At 40.2% G+C, this 23,757-nt stretch overlaps 2 protein-coding genes and 1 pseudogene across 3 annotated transcripts; all 3 read left to right on the forward strand.

Annotated features, from left to right (window-relative positions):
• Positions 1 to 8,154: 8,154 nt before the first annotated feature.
• On the forward strand, positions 8,155 to 12,445 carry LOC111673555 (GTPase IMAP family member 8-like). The gene is made up of 5 exons (XM_087169900.1): positions 8,155 to 8,512; positions 8,600 to 9,286; positions 9,655 to 10,401; positions 10,523 to 10,690; positions 10,779 to 12,445. The coding sequence occupies exons 1-5, from the start codon at positions 8,488 to 8,490 to the stop codon at positions 10,937 to 10,939; spliced, it is 1,788 nt and encodes a 595-aa protein (XP_087026026.1). The 5' UTR covers positions 8,155 to 8,487; the 3' UTR covers positions 10,940 to 12,445.
• A 690-nt stretch (positions 12,446 to 13,135) lies between these two features.
• On the forward strand, positions 13,136 to 17,558 carry LOC111673522 (GTPase IMAP family member 8-like). The gene is made up of 5 exons (XM_087169901.1): positions 13,136 to 13,384; positions 13,472 to 14,158; positions 14,780 to 15,529; positions 15,648 to 15,815; positions 15,889 to 17,558. The coding sequence occupies exons 1-3, from the start codon at positions 13,360 to 13,362 to the stop codon at positions 15,139 to 15,141; spliced, it is 1,074 nt and encodes a 357-aa protein (XP_087026027.1). The 5' UTR covers positions 13,136 to 13,359; the 3' UTR covers positions 15,142 to 15,529; positions 15,648 to 15,815; positions 15,889 to 17,558.
• A 732-nt stretch (positions 17,559 to 18,290) lies between these two features.
• On the forward strand, positions 18,291 to 21,487 carry LOC111673553 (GTPase IMAP family member 8-like; annotated as a pseudogene). Its single transcript, XR_015436162.1, has 5 exons — positions 18,291 to 18,498; positions 18,586 to 19,272; positions 19,641 to 20,391; positions 21,120 to 21,287; positions 21,370 to 21,487. The product of XR_015436162.1 is annotated as a GTPase IMAP family member 8-like (transcript).
• The last annotated feature ends 2,270 nt before the right edge of the window (positions 21,488 to 23,757 follow it).

A 23,757-nucleotide genomic window follows, 5' to 3' on the forward strand; every position in this document is an offset into this window, starting at 1 on the left:
TGAGACCACAACAATGGTCAGGTGAAACCAGTACTTTCACAGGTACCTTGGTGGACCCACCCACAAGAGGTTAAATACCTGGGTCCTACTCCACTTGGTCAGACTAGTGCGGACTAGAGAGACCAATACATAAGAACTGATGAAGCCGCTTGGATAAGAGGCGAAACGTCATCCACAGACAAATACAAGTCCAGTTGCCTTCGATTTAATCTGAGAAAGAGTCCTAATACATGTTTTGTTAGGTCACCCAGATCTTGACTTTTGACCTTTGACCACAACAAATTTGAGGAAAATTCCCTCTAGGCGTTTCTGAGACATCATGTTCACGAGGATGGGACATACGGACAACACCAAAACACATTTCTCGCCGTCATATAAGAAAATCTTTTTTTTTAATGTTAATGTTTATTAATTTGTGTATGAATGTATAGCTGTAAAGCTGTATGCCAGAGTCACAGACAACGCACCGATAGAGCTCACAGATGAACTATATTTGTGCATAACTACACTACTGTCTCTGTCCCATGATTTCTGGAGCGACTACAGCGTGTTTGCTGATTTACTAGAGAGGAAGAGAGAGCGAGACCTGTACCAGGAACATATTCGGATGTGACTCGAACTGCTCCCTGGTGAACAATAAAGCACGCCTTTCATCGCTACAGATCCAGGGTGACATTTAGCTTAGAGCGCTCTACCCTGTGGACGAACACAACGCTGGAGAGCCTTTTAGAATAATGGTCGATTGTCAACAGAAGAAGAATGATGCTGAGGAATTTAAGCATGACCATCTTCCAGTTTTTCTTCTTCCAGAGGAAAGTGCAAGGTCTTATGATGCCTCTTTTTTGATGTAGCATCCTTGTTTCCCTAACCTCCTTTCATTCTCCTTACTCCATCACTCTGTTTGCCTTTGGGCTTGAATTTGTTTTTTGCACACCGAGGCAAACTAACCCTTGCCCCCATAACCTATTTTACTGTTTATATAACGCCCTATTCCGCAGCCTTCAGTTTTCAATAATAATATGTTCCCAATGCTCTCTAATGCTGTTTAATGCTACGGCAAAACTGCCTCTTCAACTCCCTTAAACCCAATCAAGTTTACCCAACCTCTGGAATGCCGGGTGCTGATATGAGGAAATTCTAGGAGACAGTGGCTTTAATCTGGTGGGAATTTAGTTTTTTTTTTTTTGGTTCTGTAGAGAGACGTGATTGGCTAGAGCAAAGGTGAGTCACAGAACGGTGTGTGCAAAGAGCATCTACCACTTCTTCCAGGTTTGGTCCCTGGGTACATGAAGGCTTTCTGCTTGTCTGCCTCTCTCATAGCACCTTACTACTCCATAAAATCTCCACCACTTGTCCACACACACACACACACACACACACACACACACACACACGTTTAAATGTTTAACTTCCATCTTCTTCCCTCCTCACTGAACTCTCTAACAAACAAACATCCTTCCTGCATGGATGTTGTGTATTTTGATTTTACGTGCAATGGTGTGTGTGTGTGTGTGTGTGTGTGTGTGTCCGTGCGCATGTACGTGTGTGTGGGTGTGTATTCGCAATCTACACGACCCTCTGGCAGCTGCAAAATCCACAAAATAACTGGTCCTGTGATGAGGGAGCTCTGGCTGATATTAAGAGGATCAAAATTTACACAACAGTAGCATTATACAAACAAAACCAGTAATGCTAACGCCAAAACAATACCACTCTGTGTGGCTTGACCCCCCCCCCCCCCCCCCCCCCCCCCCCCCTCGTACTTCCTTCCTCCATCTTACGGATTCCTGTTCAGGTTAAATAAGGTTGTTTTTCATCCCAGGGTCCTACGTCATCCACGCAGCAGCTCAGAGTTGAGAATAAACGATCATTAGTTTCAAATGCAATGACTCAACTTTCAGGTCAGGCAAGCTGATGTGTCCTGGATATTGCAGACATGTTTGTTTGTTTGTTGTTGTTGTATATGTCAATGAATGTGTCAACCTAAAAAGCCAAATGATTCTCTTAAGCACCACTCAGAAAAAATAAATTGTAACACAGTAAATTGCAAACAAACAGAACAAATATTTTAACTAATGCAGAAATAATCAATTCCAGCATAAACAACTGGGTTTTGCTAAACATCTGGCCAGGGTGAAGGCTGAAAGCCCACAGACGTATCCATGCTGGAGCCCTGCAACACTTGCCTGAGACAAGGCAACCCAAAAGTTGCCCTTAATTCAGTATGATGAGGCAAAAGGTGCTGCCAAAAATTTTAAGTGGATGCTCTCGTCGGATTTTCTCCAAGAGCCATCGGATGAGGAAAGGAAGCTTTAATGTCAGTGTGCAAAGGAGGGAAGACCACAGGGGGCAATTAGCCATTTCTGTCCGACATAATTAAGCCAAAAAATCATGATGTCAAGTGATGGTCTTCTTCTAGATATGTTGTTGTACAGCCAGTGTTTCAATGCGGGTTATGTGGAGGCCTTTTGGAAAAAGCATAGCGTCTCTGAGGCCTGGATTCAAAGTTCAATTTTTTTTCTTTTTTTTTTCCATTGAATTAAAATTTCACCAGCTGCATCTCGCCGCTCAGGAAATGCAGGAGGCCTTGGGGGAAACGCATCACTGCATCAACTACCAGCAAACTGAAAAGGTACATGAAAAAAAGGCATCCTTCAAAATCTATTAAAGTAAACCCGTAGCCTGGCTGCATCAGTAACTTTTTGCATGTGTGCATCCAAAGGAGCATACAAGCAATTCATGTGTGGATTTAGGGCTAAGACATGACTCATATCTCTGGTTTTATCTCTTTATTTTCCAAGAAGTAACAAGAGCCCTTTCTCCTTGTTCTATATAGGATCTATCAAATTGCTCCCTTGAGCAACAGTTTCTTTCCTCCATTGAAAAGGACAGCACGCTCTTTTTTACACTAACGGGGTCATGGATCAGCGAACTCGGGACAGCGCTGAGATGGCTTGGTCTTGTTTTTCTGATTCAGAGGAGGACAACTGTAGTGCCCTGCTACATTTGATTACATTTTGTTTCTTTAAATATGTGTTTCAGTTGATAAATATGCAGCATATGTTGAAATATTGTCTGTTAAATTACTGCTGGTGTGAAATAAGTTTGCATTAATATGGACGAATTTATATTTGATATTTTATCTGGGAAAGTACTGAAATGTCCTCTGTTCTGAATAGTCCTTGAACATCTCATGTGTTTTTTCTTTGTTTATTTGGGCTGCCTCCCTGCTGCTGCCACGCATGCTGCTGCTGTAGAGGGCGCTCAGGACTGTGTGTGTTTATACGGACCGGGCTCCACGACTGGTTTCTCCATCTCATCTCACGTCTCGTCGCTGGACAGAGGGTTTGAGCGAACTGCTGCTAACAGTTTCTGAGTTTCCAAGGATCCATGAGTACAATGAAAATACTTTTCTTGAGGATTCAAATGAGCTCCAACATGCGCGCCAACGATATGGTACCATAACTGAGTTTACAAAACCCTGGATATTTTATTTCATTTTATTTTAAGAGTCACCAGGACATTTCAAAAGGGTGATTGCCGGTTTATATTTTTGTGTCAATAAATATATTATGCTGCTGCAGTATATGTTGTGGGTTTAATGTTTATTCATGTCTGATAGGTAAGGGCTATGGTGTCTTAAAGGTATGCATGGGAGTTTGTAAGCTCACATAAACAGTATAGCTATAAAATCAAGCTAACCAGCCCTCTCTGCACCCTAGTCAGAGTTATATGTTTTTGTTAAAGTAGACACATCCCAAATTCAATATTTTAGTAGCCTCCTACCAATTCACCTCCCATGCTAAAAGTGTTATCAGGTGTAAAGAGGTATGCCATGACAATTCTGTAACAAATTAGAGTTGAGTAGGAGGGCTACACAACATACAGAGGTGGACTACAGTTAAATGTGTTCATTTTTTTTATGTGACAGCTGAGGTTAGTGTCATTTCAGAGAGCAGATGTAACTGACATTTAGAAAATCTGTCTGGGTGTGGAACAGCAGGTCAGGCTGTGGGACTAGTATCACAGATTTCCCAGAAATGACATGTGGGGTCAGCACAGTCATACTCTCTGCAAATGGAGATAGGATGTAGCAACCAGGCTAAAAGGCTAGGACCAGAGAGGTACATCGAAAAAATACTTAATGAATGAAGATTTATTGAATTTGTTTCCAGGATCAGTACACTGTCAAACACTTCTCTACACTACACTCCATGTTAAGAGCTTATTTTGTGCATTAGCCTTTAATTAGCTAACATTATTGGAATAGACCAGTCTATAGTCCATAGCCATGTTAGCTCTGTCGTGGTCCTCCCAACGTAAACGCACAGCGACTGTCCACATGAGGGATGGCACAGTGCAGTACGCAGTGTTCAGGTGAAAGCCACTTTCCATTTCTTCCTCTGAAGGAACCACGTCTTCATCTAAAAAGGCCCAAACAGAGGCCGAATGTGTGGCCGCCGATGCTTTTATTTTAGTCTGAGATGCTGGTAGTCTAGCGTGACATGTACTGGCAGTGATTACCGTCTACAGAACCCTGTTAAATTTGAAAAAAAATTCAGGACTTTATCACCTTCCAGTAGTAGTATCAAAAAAGACCAAAAAATGTTTCCCCCCCTCACACACTAAAGATCTGACCTGGGGACAGAGATAAAAGGGTTGAAAGCAACTACCAGACCTTTTCACCAGCTACAAAGACTTCTGTTAGAATAATTTAAAAGATGCTTTAATCACATTATCATCATTGTGGCTTTAAGAGCTGAGGACTTCAAATATAGCCACCAGGTACTGAATATATATTATATTGCTAAAACCCCCGAACTGAAGAATTCCTACATACTGACTGTACATATTGTGACAAAATATGCTAGAAGACACAAAGTGAAATGAGGCCGCAGCAGTAATCTATATATGCTGTGACAGTTCTGGAGCACACATTACGTGGTATATCTAGACATGGTCTATGTAAATATCTCTTCCCTACTGGAGTCATATGAAAACACCTGTGACAGGAGAGATGATGTAAAGGAACACACAAAACACGTATCATGTTTCCCCAAAAGCCAAACAAACTAAAAACAGAATAGCTTCTGTTTCAGGGACAAAACAATAGCAACTTCCCCTTCAGGTTCCAGGAAGTACAAAGGAATTTCCCAAAGGGGGTTTTCTTGTTAGTTTTTTTGCTGCTAAATGCAATTTGTTCTCTAATCAATTTCACCTGATAGTCCAAGTTTTAAAAGTTGACGCACACAGCTGTCGGACAAAGAGACAAGGGGTACAACAAAAATATACTGAAATACCCACATTTAATTATCTCGGAGCCAAAAATTTGATTATAAGATAATTGAATTGATTTTCAATTTACGCATGTAACAATGTAAAAACCCCACCAGTAACTTTAGGAGCAGCAGCAGCAAGTGGATTGAAATGACAGAGAAACCAACAGTCCAGCGTTCGAAGAGTAAAACTAGCTGTTGAAAACTAAACTCTGTGCATTTTGGCTCATCAGTTTGATTTTATAATAAACAGCTAAATAAAGTAAAGGCTTATTCAAATATTTTTTGTGATATCACATTTCCTCATTTCCTAACATCCTGTAGATACTCCTAAAATGTAATAAAATACTGGTTCTGTGTGACAGTTTTAAGTTCCCCTGTTTTACATTTACAAGCAGTATATAAACATTTAATAATAGTTCACACATAATGTAGTTAATAAACACATCTACGTTTTTCTTATTGTATTTGTGAACAACTATAGTTCCTCCTATGGACACCTATAACTGGAGGCTGGTGTGTAAACAGTTGATGAATGACAATATATTAAAACACAGCCGTGATAATATAAACTGTATCTTCATGGAGAAGTTATGATGGTTGTCGAGTACCGTCCATTCATAAATGCTTAAAATTATAATATATATATAGTCAAGGCTGGTCAAGTCAACTAGATTGTACAGAATAAAGCAACGTAATATTTACGTTTTGGACAATCGGGTTGGCAGCATTATTGAAGAATATGATCTGACATCAAGCAACTTCCAGGTGCTGCCTGCAGATAGGACCTGAGCCACACGACCTCCTCTCCACCTTGAAGAACTGGAAAGAGTACAGACGACACAAAACCACATCATTCACACGTGCAGGAGAAGCAAACAAACACGGAGAGCAAGGGAGCGACGAGGAGGAGGCTGGGACTTCTGGAGGACGAAGATCCAGAGCCAAAACATCTGGAATGAGGCACCGACTGCCAGGGGAGAGGGAGAGAGGTCCCAGAGAGGCCAATGGTCCAGCACAGAGAGCCTGAATGAAAAGAGAGGAGGGAGGGAGGAGAAAATAGGGGAATAGAGAGAGAAAGAGAGAGAGAGATAGGCACACAGCCTGGACGCTCATGTGCTTAAGGGAATAAATAAGCAGAGGATTAGAGCGCTGCAGTGGTTATCAGGAAGTTTACAGTGACTTTACTGTACGTAGTATTGAGACTGAGACCGACCCGCCAACAGGAGAATGGTAACAAGTACCAGACCTGGAGTAATCAAAGAATAAGCCACTAATTAAAGTTTAAGGCATAAAGATGATGAATGTGGGGCCTGTGCGCGCAGCAGTGAGCTCATACAACGGCGATTATCTAAGGAATTTTATTTGAGGGATTTTATCAGGTGTTTTGTGGAACACTTCACCACCACAAGTAGAAGGGTGACAATTAGATGGTGGGGGAGGGAGATAATCTCAACATTATAGACTGGGCTGTCACTCATAGTCTGCACTATGAGGATTAACTATGCCAGTAGACTCCAAAACTGCACCACCTTTAAATCTGACAGACTCGCTTGTTGAGCGTCAAGTCCCGAATGTCAGACTGGACTTCAGCAGCCGTCTGTATTCCTAAAGTATCAGCGTCTGTTCCAGAAGGATGAAGGCCGTCCGCCGTCGGCAGGTCGGGGCGGCCCCAGAAAGAAGGTCAAGTATCAACAAAACCAAATCCCTGCTCACTACAGTGACAAGCCAGCCAGCCATCATCACCAGTGTTGCGCATGAATGTGCTTAAGGAGCACTCTTCATTGAGTGTGCGGGTTCCTCGTTTCTCCCTACGTAATACCAGCACCCCCAAGATTAGCCACTATGTCAAAAAGGTGCTTTCCCAAGGTAACCAGTGAATAATGCTGCGGGTGATTACATAAAACATACTGTCATTTGTCAACATTTAACCCTCTGAGAGGTTTGTCATTCAAGTTATAAGAACAGCGATCTGATCAAAGTATTGTACAATTTACGCCAATGGAAAACTGCCCATTTCCAACCAGCACTTTATAAGGGTTTTCATTAAGCAGCCATTGTAGATTTCTGATGTTCCAAGTAAGCAACGCACTCCAGGGAGCAGGATTAACATGAATAATAAGGACAGATGAAATTGAATTATAGGGCTTTATGGTCACGCTGGCAAGAACTCAGCGCCCTCTTTCTGGCACACTGTTAGTAGATGTAAAAGATATTAAACATTTACAGTGCTCACACGTTGTTGATCAAGACAATATAACTGAGTATTTATAATGAAATCAAACTGTAGCTGGTCGGTCGGGTTGCTATTAACGTGGTTATGTAAAGGAGCTGGCAGAGGCAGCAGGTAGAGCTTGACACGAGGAAGCTGCTTTGGGACCTGGAATCAGCAGCACACCAGCACGTCTCGGTTTCAGGGAAACAACGGCTAACAGATAGAATGATGTGATCTCCTCCATGCATGTCCACACGACCTCTCAGTTTGAAGATTAAAATATGCCTTATTTATGATCATTGTTGCACACAATGTGCAACAATGAACCAAGACCAAACACTAATTAACCTAATGACACAAAAATAATCAACAGCAGTAATAGGTTAAATGGAAAATATAGCATATATGAAGGTTGGTGCAGATTTACATGTATACATACTATAAGGCCACCCATTCACACAAGCAACATATTAATGAGGTGTGCAGCCAGAGGGAGAGAGAAATAACAACAAACAGGTTTCACAGAAGGGTGGTGACACTAAAGGGACTTTTACACCTGACCACTTTGGTTTAAACAAACTGCTGTCTACATATATACATACTGTGAATTCACCCAATTACCAAGCCACATGTTGCTGATGAGGCTGTAAATCCTGAAATTACTATAAATTTAAGCAGCTACAATATCAAATTGTTAGAAAAACTGTTTCATTGGAGGAAACAAACAGCAACACGGGTTCCATGAAAACAACAGGTGTGATTTTCTGGTGCAGAAAGTCAACTAGATGACAAGCTGATAAGTTTTATCAATGATCTGATCTCTTCTTCATGAAAATATGCTGTTGGTCCTGTGACTGACAAAGGAGGGAGTGGGTATGATGAAAAACAAACAATGTGAGAGCTACATTCAGTGTTGAGCTCACACAGTCAACAACAACACGGAGGGAATGAAACTCATTAAGCAGCCTAATTAGTTCATTTCCCTCTTCAGAAAACATGAAGAAAGCTACATCTGCCAAAGGTGAGTAAATGTAAATGAGAAATGATTTATCAACAGGCTGTAAGTGTATTTTTCCTTCATGTTACCATCTCTGTCTCACTCTGTCAGAGCTGAATGTGGTGATTGTGGGATCACAAGGCTCACATAAAGATCTGGTTGGAAACATCATCCTGGGAAGAAACGCGTTTGATGCCGTAGATGCAACATTCGACTGTGAGAAGGGAGAGGGAGAAGTGTGTGAGCGAAGAGTCACGTTGGTCCAAACCCCTGGATGGCTGCGAGGATATCAGCTGTGTGATACAGCAGAACTTTTGAAGACAGAGACGATTTTCAGCGTCACTCTGTGTCCACCTGGACTGCATGGTTTCCTGCTGGTGATTAATGCTGAGCTTCCATTCAAAGATGTCTACAAGAAGACGACAAAGGAGCACTTGGAGTATTGCTTTGGTGAGAAGGTGTGGGATCACACTGTAGTGGTCTTCAGCCACAGAGGCGATATAGTCCATGAAACCATTGAGGATTACATCAGTAAAGAAGGGGCACCACTCCAGTCGCTGCTGGAGGCCTGTGGTAACAGGTATCATGTTCTCTGTGATGATGGGACAGACAACAGCACGAACGTCAGACAGCTGTTTGAGAAGATTGACACCATGGTGGCAGAAAACAGATGTTATGAAATCGAGAGCAGGCTGATACAAACTGTTGAAGAGAGGAGGAAGGAAGTGGACAAAAAAGCTGAGGAGTTGCGTCTGCAGACACAACAAGAAAGGCAAAGGCTCAGAAGGCTCCTGAGTGGTCAGTTGAATGTTTTCATGAATGTTTGTTAAAAAGAAAATATCTGTCTTTTAGCCATCATTCCTTTTGGTAATAACATTGTAATGGCAATAAAACAGCAGCTACAACATTGTAAACAAATTTATTTGGAAAGGCAGACAGTAAATTACCACCCAAAATGTCTGTTGTAAACATCCATCACACTTTACAAGAATGATTTAATCTCAAAAGGTCCACTTTTTCAGACCTTTCAACCACATTTCAGTCACTTAGCAGACCTGTTAAGCTTAGATTGTTTTGTTATAAATTTAAAAAAAATACAAAAATCATACTCAGCAAGAATTGTCCTTTAAATTAACCAGATTTCTAAAAACTGTTTTCTTACACAGAGCCAAAACCCAGTCTGAAAATCTTGATGGTCGGGTGGGTGTTTTCTGGGAAGAGTGCCGCTGGCAACACGATTTTAAGAAGCAAAGAGTTTCAGTCTGGTGAGAGAACGAAGAAAGCTTTAAAGCAAAGTGGCGAGGTGGCTGGAAGAGAGGTCGTCATTGTGGACACTCCTGGATGGTGGAAATTCTTCCCAGCGACGTACACCCCTCAGATTGTGAAGTCTGAGATTTTAAAAGGGGTGTCTCTGTGCTCGCCATCACCAAATGTCGTTCTGCTGGTGGTGCCGCCTGACACATCATTTACTGATGAACAAAAAAGAGTCACAGAGGACAACATGAGGCTACTTGGACAGAGAGTGTGGAGACATGTAATACTGCTGTTTACATCTGGGGACACTTTGGGAAACAAAACTATAGAGCAACACATTGAAAGTGAAGGAAAGCCTCTCCGTGGGCTGATTGAGAAATGTGGAAAGAGGTATCATGTCCTTGACAACATGAGTGAAGCTGGTGATCAGGTAACAGAGCTGCTGGAGAAGATGGAGGAGATGGTGGCAGGAAACTGTTCTTTGTACCTCAATGAAACAGATTATCCACAACAAGAAGAGAAAAGTGATGAACCAACTAAAAACAAAGATGAGAGCACAGCCAAAGAGATCACAGAACAACTTAATGAATGGGATCGCAAGAACCGGGAAGAAGAGCGTAGGATAAAAGGAGACGACAGTATGCGTTCCCCAATGAACTGTAAGTATCCAGAGGCACTGACACAACAGTAAAAAGCCACACTTTGCAGTATATTTCTACAGTATCTTTAATTTATTTTATCCTTAGTATAACTAACATGATTATTGTATTTTCTAACCAGTTAGTGAAGACAAGCAGAGGCTCAAAGATTTTGAAGGAGAGGAAGAAGACAAACTACAACGTGAAGATGATGCAGGATCCGTCTCTCTGAACATGATTAAGAGATTGATGGAGAGAGAGTGGATCAGACGAGAGACAGCAGTTGAACTGTTCCACAGGTTCTTTGCAGGTGAATAAATCAAGTATCTAAAATAAAAGCAAATAAATTCTGTCTTGTTCAGTTTTGTATCGTTTTAACATTTTATTTTCTGCCACAGGTGAGAGAGCCATCTCTGAACCTGATGCTGTTAAGCTGCAGGAATCAAGAGAAAAAGTCCAATCATGGCGGGAAAGCATCGGAACTTCAGACTATGGGTCAAACTCTACCACCAGCAGGGAAGCAGAGGAAGAGACTGAACAAGAAGTACTTCCATGTTAAAACCATGTTTGTAATGTGAAAGAACACTAAGTCATTTACTGCACCTCATTGAACCAAAGTGTTTGGTACACACAGGGCTGTCATCAGGAAGCTTTACACTTGTGTTCAAATCATTTAAATACAAACTACAACACATTGTAGAGGGAAGTTACTCTGCACTGATGATTTGTAGCTGTTAGGCTGTAAAGACGCTCCTCTCAGAGTCGGACAATATTAACAAAATATTAGATTGTATTTGTACAATTATACACTCCTGTATTACTGATGGAGTAACTAGCTACATATGACAGCATTTAACCAGCATTTTACCCATACACCTCGTTTCCAGTTCAACCAGTGAAAACCATTTCTGTTTGAAACATTGTCATGACCATGTTGAAGAAAGAAACTGGGGAACAAGATGACAGTGTGCAGATATTTTCCATATCTTTTAGTGCAGATTGTTGTTACCTGGCCAGCACCTGCAAATGATTTATAGTTGTGGTTGTGGCTGATGATTGTCTTGCTAAAGTGAAAGCATCTCATGAACTAGTACAAAAACAACCCTTAATACTATGGCCTCAGTTTACTACTATTATGTTTGTTTGTGTTGGAGGCCAAATCAAAAAACAGGTACATGTGTTTTTAAGTGTAATACAGGAGGATCATGGATATAAAGGATCGTATAACTACAATTTATTACCTATGTTATTTTATGATATACTGTTGTTGACCCCCGACAGTGAATAAATATGGTCTGGGTGGAGATGTATGTATATTTGTACAGTTAAAACTCCAGGACCTGCCCTGTTGGCTGAAGCTGGGGCAAATGGCGCCAATGATGGATGAAGATAATCTGAAATACCTGTCACACTGTACATTGTTTCTACTGCAGACAACAGCAGTTTGACGTGTGTCACTTTGTCCCAGGATGATTTCGTGACAGCAGTGAGATTATCTGTACAGACGAGCACTGATATAATCACTGCTATGAAGAAGAAATATTTGGGTTTTTTCATGAGAATCTTCATGACAAAAATATTGAAGATGCAGATTTTATTTTCACTTTTGGAAAGATTGTTTTTAGAACAGAAGAAAGTAATTTTTGGAAGTATAATCAAAAGCTTACAATGACATAATCTGATTCATGTGACAAATTAAGATCCAGACTAAAATAAAATAAAGTAACTCACATCTCTAAATAAAAAGACTGAAATATGGTTTGCTTTAGTATCACATAATAAAGGAAAAGCTTCAGAGATAAGATTAAACACGTTCACTGATTTTTTTGTTTTATACTGTTAAATGATTTTCTATACCATATGACTATTTTTATTAAAGAATAAAGTCTTAATAATAAAAAATTATCTATTTTTATGCTGCTATTTATGATCTTGTGAGTCTGTACTTCACTGTATGAAGAATGAAATGAGATCTACGACATTTACCCAGGAAATGTAGGATTTTTATCATGTGTGCACTGTTGTATTCTATGTACTGAAATAAAGATGCCTTCTCCAATCCTCATCAAGTCCTGCTTTGATCAATTTGATCCATCTTTATTATTACAGCATTTCAAAGGTGGAGCATTGTTTTCCTTTTCCTTTGTACTACTAAAATAAAAGCTTACAGTTCAGCTGTGTGGCAAAAAAAACTTGCCATGACCATGTTCCAACTTTGTCACAAACAGTGCCGGGACCTGAGTTCAGACATGGTAGAAGCAGGTAAGGATAAGGTGAAGTCTTTATTTTGAAAGGAGCAGGTGAGTGGTGGTGAGCTGGTTGCAGGCTTGGCAGATTAGTTTACAGCGATTCCTGGAGACAGAAAGGACTAAATGTTGAAGTTGCAGGTAAAAGCCAAATAACGACCAGCTTGATAACTATGACTGAGCTGGAAGTGAGGCACATAAATCGAGCTTGATAGCCAACGTCTGGCAGAGGGGGGGAGAGAGAAGCAGACAGGTTTCATGGGAGGGTGGTGACACTAAAGGGACTTTTACACCTGACCACTTTGGTTTAAACAAACTGCCGTCTACATATATACATACTATGAATTCACCCAATCACCAAGCCACATGTTGCTGATGAGGCTGTAAATTCTGAAATTACTAAGAATTTAAGCAGCTACAATATCAAATTGTTAGAAAAACTGTTTCATTGGAGGAAACAAACAGCTACACAGGTTCCATGAAAACAACAGGTGCGACCTTCTGGCACAACCTGGAACACGGAAATCTAGATGACAAGTTTTATCAATGATCTGATCTCTTCTTCATGAAAATATGCTGTTGGTCCTGTGACTGACAAAGGAGGGAGTGGGTATGATGAAAAACAAACAATGTGAGAGCTACATTCAGTGTTGAGCTCACACAGTCAACAACAAGACGGAGGGAATGAAACTCATTAAGAAGCCTAATTAGTTAATTTCCCTCTTCAGAAAACATGAAGAAAGCTACATCTGCCAAAGGTGAGTTAATGTAAATGAGAAATGATTTATCAACAGGCTGTAAGTATATTTTTCCTTCATGTTACCATCTCTGTCTCACTCTGTCAGAGCTGAATGTGCTGATTGTGGGATCACAAGGCTCACATAAAGATCTGGTTGGAAACATCATCCTGGGAAGAAACGCGTTTGATGCCGTAGATGCAACATTCGACTGTGAGAAGGGAGAGGGAGAAGTGTGTGAGCGAAGAGTCACGTTGGTCCAAACCTCTGGATGGCTGCGAGGATATCAGCTGTGTGATACAGCAGAACTTTTGAAGACAGAGACGATTCTCAGCGTCACTCTGTGTCCACCTGGACTGCATGGTTTTCTGCTGGTGATTAATGCTGAGCTTCCATTCAAAGATGTCTACAAGAAGGTGACAAAGGAGCAATTGGGGTATTGTTTTGGTGAGAAGGTGTGGGATCACACTGTAGTGGTCTTCAGCCACAGAGGCGATATAGTCCATGAAACCATTGAGGATTACATCAGTAAAGAAGGGGCACCACTCCAGTCGCTGCTGGAGGCCTGTGGTAACAGGTATCATGTTCTCTGTGATGATGGGACAGACAACAGCACGAACGTCAGACAGCTGTTTGACAAGATTGACACCATGGTGGCAGAAAACAGATGTTATGAAATTGAGAGCAGGCTGATACAAACTGTTGAAGAGAGGAGGAAGGAGGTGGACAAAAAAGCTGAGGAGTTGCGTCTGCAGACACAACAACAAAGGCAAAAGCTCAGAAGGCTCCTGATTGGTCAGTTGAATTTGTTTTCATGAATGTTGTTAAAAGGAAAATTCTTTAGTCTTATTTTTGTAGTTTTGGCATCATTCCTGTTGGTCATAATAACATTGTAGTGGCATTAAGGCTGAGCGATTCGACGATTTTATATTGTGGATGATGATTTTCTTTTCAGATGAATCTTACAGATCGCATTATTAAAGCTATATTTAGATATTTAAATCTAAAAGTTGAATTACTGCAAACCAGACCATTGTCAACTGTTAAACAGCTAGCCTAACTGCAGGTGGCAACGCCAGTACTTGTTCTGCTCTGCAGCCTCTGCGAGCTTGGCATACTGGCATACGTACCAGTTCTCCCCCTGAGCAGAACAGGAACTAGCGTCACCAGCTGCAGGTCAAGAGGTGGAATTAAAGTCTGTCCTTGTGACGAGAAACCTGACGGCATTCCTTACATTTCAGTACATACCTCAGTTTTTAATTCACGGATCAGTATGTTTATGGTACAGTGAAAAAAAGACAAATCATTAAATTTCTTTCTATTTATTATGAATTTTACTTGTTAACATTAACATGTAATTGTGAACTCGAAGAATTGTCCTTTAAATTAACCAGATTTAACTGTTTTCTTACACAGAGCCAAAACCCAGCCTGAGAATCTTGATGGTCGGGTGGGTGTTTTCTGGGAAGAGTGCCGCTGGCAACACGATTTTAAGAAGCAAAGAGTTTCAGTCTGGTGATAGAACGATGAAAGCTTTAAAGCAAAGTGGCGAGGTGGCTGGAAGAGAGGTCGTGGTCGTGGACACTCCTGGATGGTGGAAATTCTTCCCAGCGACGTACACCCCTCAGATTGTGAAGTCTGAGATTTTAAAAGGGGTGTCTCTGTGCTCGCCATCACCAAATGTCGTTCTGCTGGTGGTGCCATTTGACACATCATTTACTGATGAACAAAAAAGAGTCACAGAGGACAACATGAAGTTATTTGGACAGAGAGTGTAAAGACATGTAATACTGCTGTTTACATTTGGCGATGCTTTGGGGAAAAAAACTATAGAGCAACACATTGAAAGTGAAGGAAAGCCTCTCCGTGGGCTGATTGAGAAATGTGGAAAGAGGTATCATGTCCTTGACAACATGAGCAAAGCTGATGATCAGGTAACAGAGCTGCTGGAGAAGATGGAGGAGATGGTGGCAGGAAACTATTCTTTTTACTTCAGTGAAACAGATGATCCACAACAAGAAGAGAAAAGTGATGAACCAACTAAAAACAAAGATGAGAGCACAACCAAAGAGATCACAGAACAACTTAACATTGAATGGGATCGCAAGAACTGGGAAGAACACTGTATGTTAAAAGGAGACGACAGTATGAGTTTACCAATAAACCGTAAGCATCCGGAGGCACTGACACAACAGTAAAAAAAACACTTCAGTTTATTCCTATAGTATCTTTAATTTGTTTCATCCTTTGAATAACTAACATGATTATTGTATTTTCTAACAAGTTAGTGAAAACACGCAGAGGCCCGAAGATTTTGAAGGAGAGGAAAAAGACAAACTACAAAGTGAAGATGATGCAGGATCCGTCTCTCTGAACATGGTGAAGAGATTGATGGAGAAAGAGTGGATCAGACGAGAGGCAGCAGTGGAACATATCCACATGTTCTTTGCAGGTGAATTAATCAAATATCTAAAATAAAAGCAAATATATTTTGTATCGTTTTAACATTTTATTTTCTGCCACAGGTGAGAGAGCCATCTCTGAACCAGATGCTGATAAGCTGCGGGAATCAAGAGAAAAAGTCCAATCATGGTGGAAAACCATCACAACTTCAGGCTATGGGTCAAACTGTGCCACCAGCAGGGAAGCAGAGGAGGAGACTGAACAAGAAGTACTTCCATGTTAAAACCATGTTTGTAATGTGAAAGAACACCAAGTCATTTACTGCACTTCATTGAACCAAAGTGTTTGGTACACACAGGACTGTCATCAGGAAGCTTTACACTTCTGTTCAAACCATTTAAATACAAACTACAACACATTGTAGAGGGAAATTACTCTGCACTGATGATTTGTAGCTGGTTAGGCTGTAAAGACGCTCCTCTCAGAGTCGGACAATATTAACAAAATATTAGATTGTATTTGTAAAATTATACACTCCTGCATTACTGATGGAGTAACTAGCTACATATGACGGCATTTAACCAGCATTTTACCCATATACCTCGTTTCCAGTTCAACCAGTGAAAACCATTTCTGTTTGAAACATTGTCATGATCATGTTGAAGAAAGAAACTGGGGAACAAGATGACAGTGTGCAGATATTTTCCATATCTTTTAGTGCAGATTATTGTTACCTGGCCAGCACCTGCAAATGATTTATAGTTGTGGTTGTGCCTGATGATTGCCTTGCTAAAGTGAAAGCATCTCATGAACTAGTACAAAGACGCTCCAGCAAAAACAACCCTTAATACTATGGCCTCAGTTTACTACTATTATGTTTGTGTTGGAGGCCAAATCAAAAACAGGTACATGTGTTTTTAAGTGTAATACAGGAGGATCATGGATATAAAGGATCGTATAACTACAATTTATTACCTATATTATTTTATGATGTACTGTTGTTGACTCCAGACAGTGAATAAATATGGTCTGGGTGGAGATGTATGTATATTTGTACAGTTAAAACTCCAGGACCTGCCCTGTTGGCTGAAGCAAATGGCGCCAATGATGGATGAAGATAATCTGAAATACCTGTCATACTGTACATTGTTTCTACTGCAGACAACAGCAGTTTGACGTGTGTCACTTTGTCCCAGGATGATTTCGTGACAGCAGTGAGATTATCTGTACAGACGAGCACTGATATAATCTCTGCTATGAAGAAGAAATATTTGGGTTTTTCATGAGAATCTTCATGACAAAAATATTGAAGATGCAGATTTTATTTTCACTTTTGGAAAGATTGTTTTTAGAACAGAAGAAAGTAATTTTTGGAAGTATAATCAAAAGCTTACAATGACATAATCTGATTAATGTGACAAATTAAGATCCAGAATAAAATCAAAAATAAGTAATCTCACATCTCTAAATAAAAAGACTGAAATATGGTTTGCTTTAGTATCACATAATAAGGAAAAGCTTCAGAGATAAGATTAAACACATTCACTGATTTTTTTGTTTTATACTGTTAAACGATTTTCTATACCATGTGACTATTTTCATTAAAGAATAAAGTCTTAATAATAAAAAATTATCTATTTTTATGCTGCTATTTATGATCTTGTGAGTCTGTACTTCACTGTATGAAGAATGAAGTGAGATCTATTTCATTTACCCAGGAAATGCAGGATTTTTAATCGTGTGCACTGTTGTATTCTATGTTCTGAAATAAAGATGCCTTTTCCAATCCTCATCAAGTCCTTCTTTGAAATGCTGTAATAATAAAACTGGATCAAACAGCATTTCAAAGGTGGAGCATTGTTTTCCTGTTCCTTTGTGATACTAAAATAAAAGTTACAGTTCAGCTGTGTGGCAAAAAAAATATGCCAAGACCATGTTCCAACTTTGTCACAAACAGTGCCGGGACCCAAATGCAGACATGGTAGAAGCAGGTAAGGATAAGGTGAAGTCTTTTTATTTTGAAAGGAGCAGGTGAGTGGTGGTGAGCTGGTTGCAGGCTTGGCAGATTAGTTTACAGCGATTCCTGGAGACAGAAAGGACTAAATGTTGAAGTTGCAGGTAAAAGCCAAATAACGACCAGCTTGATAACTATGACTGAGCTGGAAGTGAGGCACATAAATCGAGCTTGATAGCCAATGTCTGGCAGAGGGAGGGAGGACGGACGGACAGACAGACAGGATTCACAGAAGGGTGGTGACACTAAAGGGACTTTTACACCTGACCACTTTGGTTTAAACAAACTGTTGTCTACATATATACATACTGTGAATTCACCCAATCACCAAGCCACATGTTGCTGATGAGGCTGTAAATTCTGAAATTACTATGAATTTAAGCAGCTACAATATAAAATTGTTAGAAAAACTGTTTCATTAGAGGAAACAAACAGCAACACGGGTTCCATGAAAACAACAGGTGTGACTCTGGCACAGGAAGAAATCTAGATGACAAGTTTTATCAATGATCTGATCTCTTCTTCATGAAAATATGCTGTTGGTCCTGTGACTGACAAAGGAGGGAGTGGGTATGATGAAAAACAAACAATGTGAGAGCTACATTCAGTGTTGAGCTCACACAGTCAACAACAAGACGGAGGGAATGAAACTCATTAAGAAGCCTAATTAGTTAATTTCCCTCTTCAGAAAACATGAAGAAAGCTACATCTGCCAAAGGTGAGTAAATGTAAATGAGAAATGATTTATCAACAGGCTGTAAGTATATTTTTCCTTCATGTTACCATCTCTGTCTCACTCTGTCAGAGCTGAATGTGCTGATTGTGGGATCACAAGGCTCACATAAAGATCTCGTTGGAAACATCATCCTGGGAAGAAACGTGTTTGATGCCGTAGATGCAACATTCGACTGTGAGAAGGGAGAGGGAGAAGTGTGTGAGCGAAGAGTCACGTTGGTCCAAACCCCTGGATGGCTGCGAGGATATCAGCTGTGTGATACAGCAGAACTTTTGAAGACAGAGACGATTCTCAGCGTCACTCTGTGTCCACCTGGACTGCATGGTTTTCTGCTGGCGATTAATGCTGAGCTTCCATTCAAAGATGTCTACAAGAAGGCGACAAAGGAGCACTTGGAGTATTGTTTTGGTGAGAAGGTGTGGGATCACACTGTAGTGGTCTTCAGCCACAGAGGCGATATAGACCATGAAACCATTGAGGATTACATCAGTAAAGAAGGGGCACCACTCCAGTCGCTGCTGGAGGCCTGTGGTAACAGGTATCATGTTCTCTGTGATGATGGGACAGACAACAGCACGAACGTCAGACAGCTGTTTGACAAGATTGACACCATGGTGGCAGAAAACAGTTGTTATGAAGTTGAGAGCAGGCTGATACAAACTGTTGAAGAGAGGAGGAAGGAGGTGGACAAAAAAGCTGAGGAGTTGCGTCTGCAGACACAACAACAAAGGCAAAGGCTCAGAAGGCTCCTGAGTGGTCAGTTGAATTTGTTTTCATGAATGTTGTTAAAATGAAATATTTCTGTCTTTTAGCCATCATTCCTTTTGGTAATAACATTGTAATGGCAATGAAACAGCAGCTTACAGACACATTGTTAAAAAACCTATTTGGAAAATCAAAGGCAAACAGTAAATTATCACCCAAATGTCTGTTGTAAACATCCATCACACTTTACAAAAAAGGCTCACTTCAAAGTCATTAGAGCTTTCAACCACATTTGAGTCCATTAGCAGACCTGTTCAGCTTAGATTGTTTTGCTATAAATTTTTTTTTTAAAATTACAAAATCATACTCAGCAAGAATTGTCCTTTAAATTAACCAGATTTAACTGTTTTCTTACACAGAGCCAAAACCCAGCCTGAGAATCTTGATGGTTGGGTGGGTATTTTCTGGGAAGAGTGCCGCTGGCAACATGATTTTAAGAAGTGAAGAGTTTCACACTGGTGAGAGAACGATGAAAGCTTTAAAGCAAAGTGGCGAGGTGGCTGGAAGAGAGGTCGTGGTTGTGGACACTCCTGGATGGTGGAAATTCTTCCCAGCATCATTTATCCCTGAAGTTGTGAAGACTGAGATTTTAGAAGGGGTGTCTATGTGCTCGCCATCACCAAATGTCATTCTGCTGGTGGTGCCGCCTGACACATCATTTACTGATGAACAAAAAAGAGTCACAGAGGACAACATGAAGTTATTTGGACAGAGTGTGTGGAGACACGTAATACTCCTGTTCACTTCTGGGGACACTTTGGGAAACAAAACATATAGAGCAACACATTGAAAGTGAAGGAAAGCCTCTCCGTGGGCTGATTGAGAAATGTGGAAAGAGGTATCATGTCCTTGACAACACGAGCGAAGCTGGTGATCAGGTAACAGAGCTGCTGGAGAAGATGGAGGACATGGTGGCAGGAAACTGTTCTTTGTACCTCAGTGAAAAAGATGCTCCACAACAAGAAGAGAAAAGTGATGAACCAACTAAAAAGAAAGACAAGAGCACAGCCAAAGAGATCACAGAACAACTTAACATCAAATGGGATCGCAAGAACTGGGAAAAACACCGTATGTTAAAAGGAGACGACAGTATGGATTCACCAATAAACTGTAAGCATCCAGAAGCACTGACAACAGTATTTGTAATAGACCATAATTAGAATTAAATAAAAGAAACTTTATTGTCCATCTGGACTGCATGAATCTCAAATCATCAACATCACACAAAAATACTATATTTGTAGAATTTTCCATTATTGAAATTTCCTGGCATGGGGACATTTTTGGGCTGTGTACTTTAGGTTGGCCCACAACAGCAGGGCCAGCCCTTTAATGTCCATGGTCCAGCCATATACAAGGTCTAACCTCGTCATGTTATATAGTGTACGTCTTTTACTATGGCTTCCTCATAAATGATGATGATTTTACTAATTTGAAAGCTTCATCACTGTAAACAGACCATCACACAGTAATAGCGCTTGGCAGGCTGTAAACTTAAGTCTCTTAGTTCCTAAATTGAAAATCGTAATAACTTATCTACACCTGTTTTTTTTCTACTATGACAAATCAAAATGGATGAAGTGGGAAAGATCAGTATTGAAACAAAACTAGTAAAAATGAAATTAACTTGGTAGCCTATTGAAATAAGTTTTGCATCAGTGGTTTACGTGACATTCCCCTCTAGTGCACCCAGTCTAGTTCTACGCAGCCCTTTACCTGGACAAAGCTGCATTAAACTGATCGAAACAAAAAGCCATGCTTTAAAATATTTTCCAGAAGTATCTTCAGTAGGTTTCATCCTTTAAATAACTAACATGATTATTGTATTTTCTAACCAGTTAGTGAAGACAAGCAGAGGCTCAAAGATTTCAAAGGAGAGGAAAAAGACAAACGACAAAGTGAAGATGATGCAGGATCCGTCTCTCTGAACATGATGAAGGGATTGATGGAGAGAGAGTGGATCAGACAAGAGGCATCAATAGAACATTACTACAAGTTCTTTGCAGGTGAATAAACCGAATATCCAAAGTAAGTAAATTCTGTCTTGTTCAGTTTTGTATTGTTTTTACATTTTATTTTCTGCCACAGGTAAGCGCCATCTCTGAACCAGATGCTGATAAGCTGCGGAAATCAGTTCTATTGTGGCAGAAAACCTGCGTAACTTCAGGCTATGAGTCAACCTCTGCCACCAGCAGGAAAGCAGAGAAAGAGAATGAACGACAAGAAGTACTTTAATGTACAAACCATCTGTTTGTAATGTGAAAGATAACTAATTTAATGCACTTTATATTCAAGCATGTTTAGTAAATTTAGCGCGTTCACAGTGAAAACCATTCCTGTTTGAAACATTGATATGTCCATGTTGCACAAAGGAACTGGGAACAAGTAGGCAGAGTGTGGGTATTTTTCTTTTCTTCTTTTAGTGCAGATTGTTACCTGGCCAGCACCTGCAAATGATTTACAGTTGTGGTTGTGCCTTCTGATTGCCTTGCTAAACTGAAAGCATCTTATGAACTACTACTATGGCCTTGGTTTCCCACCTTGTTTATATGCGTTGGAGGTCAAAAGCAAGTGTAATATAAAAGGATAATATAACCACATTTTTATTACCTGTACTATTTTATAATATACTGTTGTTAACCCTAGACAATGAATAAATATGGTCTGGGTGGAGATGTATGTATATTTGTATAGTTAAAACTCCAGGACCTGCCCTGTTGGCTGAAGCAAATGGCGCCAATGAACGATGATGATAATCTGAAATACTTGTCATACTGTACATTTTTCTTTTGTCCCAGAACGATTTTGTGACAGCAGTGAGATCGACTGTACAGACAAACTGATGTAATCACTGCTACGAGGAAGAAATATTTGGATTTCTTCATGACAAAGATATTTAAGATGCAGGTGTTATTTTCAGTTTTGGAAAGATTGTTTTTAGAACATAAGAAAGTAATTTTGCTTTGTTCACCTGAAATGTAGTTTGGTCTATTATCAATGACAAAAAAAAAAAGATACTTAAGCACTGCTTTGTTTATTTAAACCAGCTTTTTTCTGATTATTAACTGCTCTACTTTGTCTCAGTAAAAGCTTCACAGATAAGATTACTCCATTAATTCACAATTTGTTCTGTTGAATGATTTTCTATACAATATGACTTATCATTTAAGCATTAAGTCTTAAGAGTGATAAAAATGTTTTAGCTGTTTTTATACAGCTATTTATAACCTTGTGACTGTACTGTAGATGAGGCAGTATGATACGGCATGTTGAGGCGGAGGATTTGCACTGTATGACATGATGCGTTGGCTGAATAATGAGATCTACTTGATTTTCCCCGGAAATACAAGCTGCAAGAACTCCTTTATATGCGCATAGTTGATGTACTGTAATTAAGATGCCTCCTCTAATCCTTATTAAAGCAAATCACACAAATAGTCAAATAATGATGTACAACTTTGAAATGCTGTTATTATACTAATAAAGCCGGATCAAATATCAGGTGGAGCATTTTTTCAGTTTCTAAAATAGCAGCTGACATTTCAGCTGAGTGACAAAAATCATGGTAAAGCCGCGTTCAAACTAACGATGCTTTCACACTTTAAACAAACTCTGCTGTGTTTCCTCATTTAGATTGGTTCATTTAGTCTGGTGTAAAAGCTGTTAATCGAACACTGCTGTGGACTAGATCTAGATCAGACTGAGGCGGCCCCAAGATGTGGGTCTTGGTCGATTGCCAAGAATACGGGACTAATATTAAATCCATCATCTGGCCACAAACTGTCAGAAAGACTGTCCAATCAGTGACTGACAGCAGGTCATGCAGCATTTTGCTGCGTAGTGCAAGTTTATTTATCTTCTGTCGTTACAGAAAGCGACAATGACAACAAGGTAGAAACAGGACGAAGAAGAGGCCTCCTGTACCACAATACTCGAGCAGGGCTAGGCAATACAGCAAAAGCACAACATTGGATTTTTTTTCTTCTTCTTCTTCAAGCTTGGGAATGATTCACTTTAATTATTTCCCCCTTCAAGAGGAGCAGTAAGACTAAAACATGACAGCTGCTCAAGAATAATAAAAGATTTGTACCATCTGAAGCTCATTAAGCATAAACAGAAGTACAGGTTAAACCACACAGTTAAAGACTGAGTGCGAGAGGCTCCAACTGCAGTAAGCAGCCCACAGCACAGACATCCAGTTCATTTGATAATCAGCCCCGTAATAGATACAGCAGAGAGGCCTGCACACATCTGCTCCTGCTGTTTGTGTCAACGACATTGCATCAGCCTGATATCTGCAGACTGATGGCTAGCCAGTGTTAGCTACCCGGCTATACTGCAGGAGCCAAAGACTGACTGAATAAGTTGGAGTCCACACGCTGTAACCCAGTGGCTTCGCCTCTTCAAAACACACGGATCAGTCGGTCTTCTTCATAGATGGGATTCACAGGTGATAGCTATAGAGCCAGTGAACCA

The sequence above is a fragment of the Seriola lalandi genome, unplaced genomic scaffold (genome assembly GCF_002814215.2).
Source record: "Seriola lalandi dorsalis isolate HSWRI2012SDOR001 ecotype SW California unplaced genomic scaffold, Sedor1 jcf7180002054920, whole genome shotgun sequence".
In the NCBI taxonomy this organism is placed as follows: domain Eukaryota; kingdom Metazoa; phylum Chordata; class Actinopteri; order Carangiformes; family Carangidae; genus Seriola; species Seriola lalandi.

What these genes read in the sequence shown, in the direction of transcription:
- LOC111673522 (XM_087169901.1), top strand. Translation starts at nt 13,360, where the DNA reads ATGAAGAAAGCTACATCTGCCAAAG. An exon ending in GAAAGCTACATCTGCCAAAG is followed by an intron (nt 13,385 to 13,471) that starts GTGAGTTAATGT and finishes TCACTCTGTCAG; the next exon opens with AGCTGAATGTGCTGATTGTG. An exon ending in GCTCAGAAGGCTCCTGATTG is followed by an intron (nt 14,159 to 14,779) that starts GTCAGTTGAATT and finishes TTTCTTACACAG; the next exon opens with AGCCAAAACCCAGCCTGAGA.
- LOC111673555 (XM_087169900.1), top strand. Translation starts at nt 8,488, where the DNA reads ATGAAGAAAGCTACATCTGCCAAAG. An exon ending in GAAAGCTACATCTGCCAAAG is followed by an intron (nt 8,513 to 8,599) that starts GTGAGTAAATGT and finishes TCACTCTGTCAG; the next exon opens with AGCTGAATGTGGTGATTGTG. An exon ending in GCTCAGAAGGCTCCTGAGTG is followed by an intron (nt 9,287 to 9,654) that starts GTCAGTTGAATG and finishes TTTCTTACACAG; the next exon opens with AGCCAAAACCCAGTCTGAAA.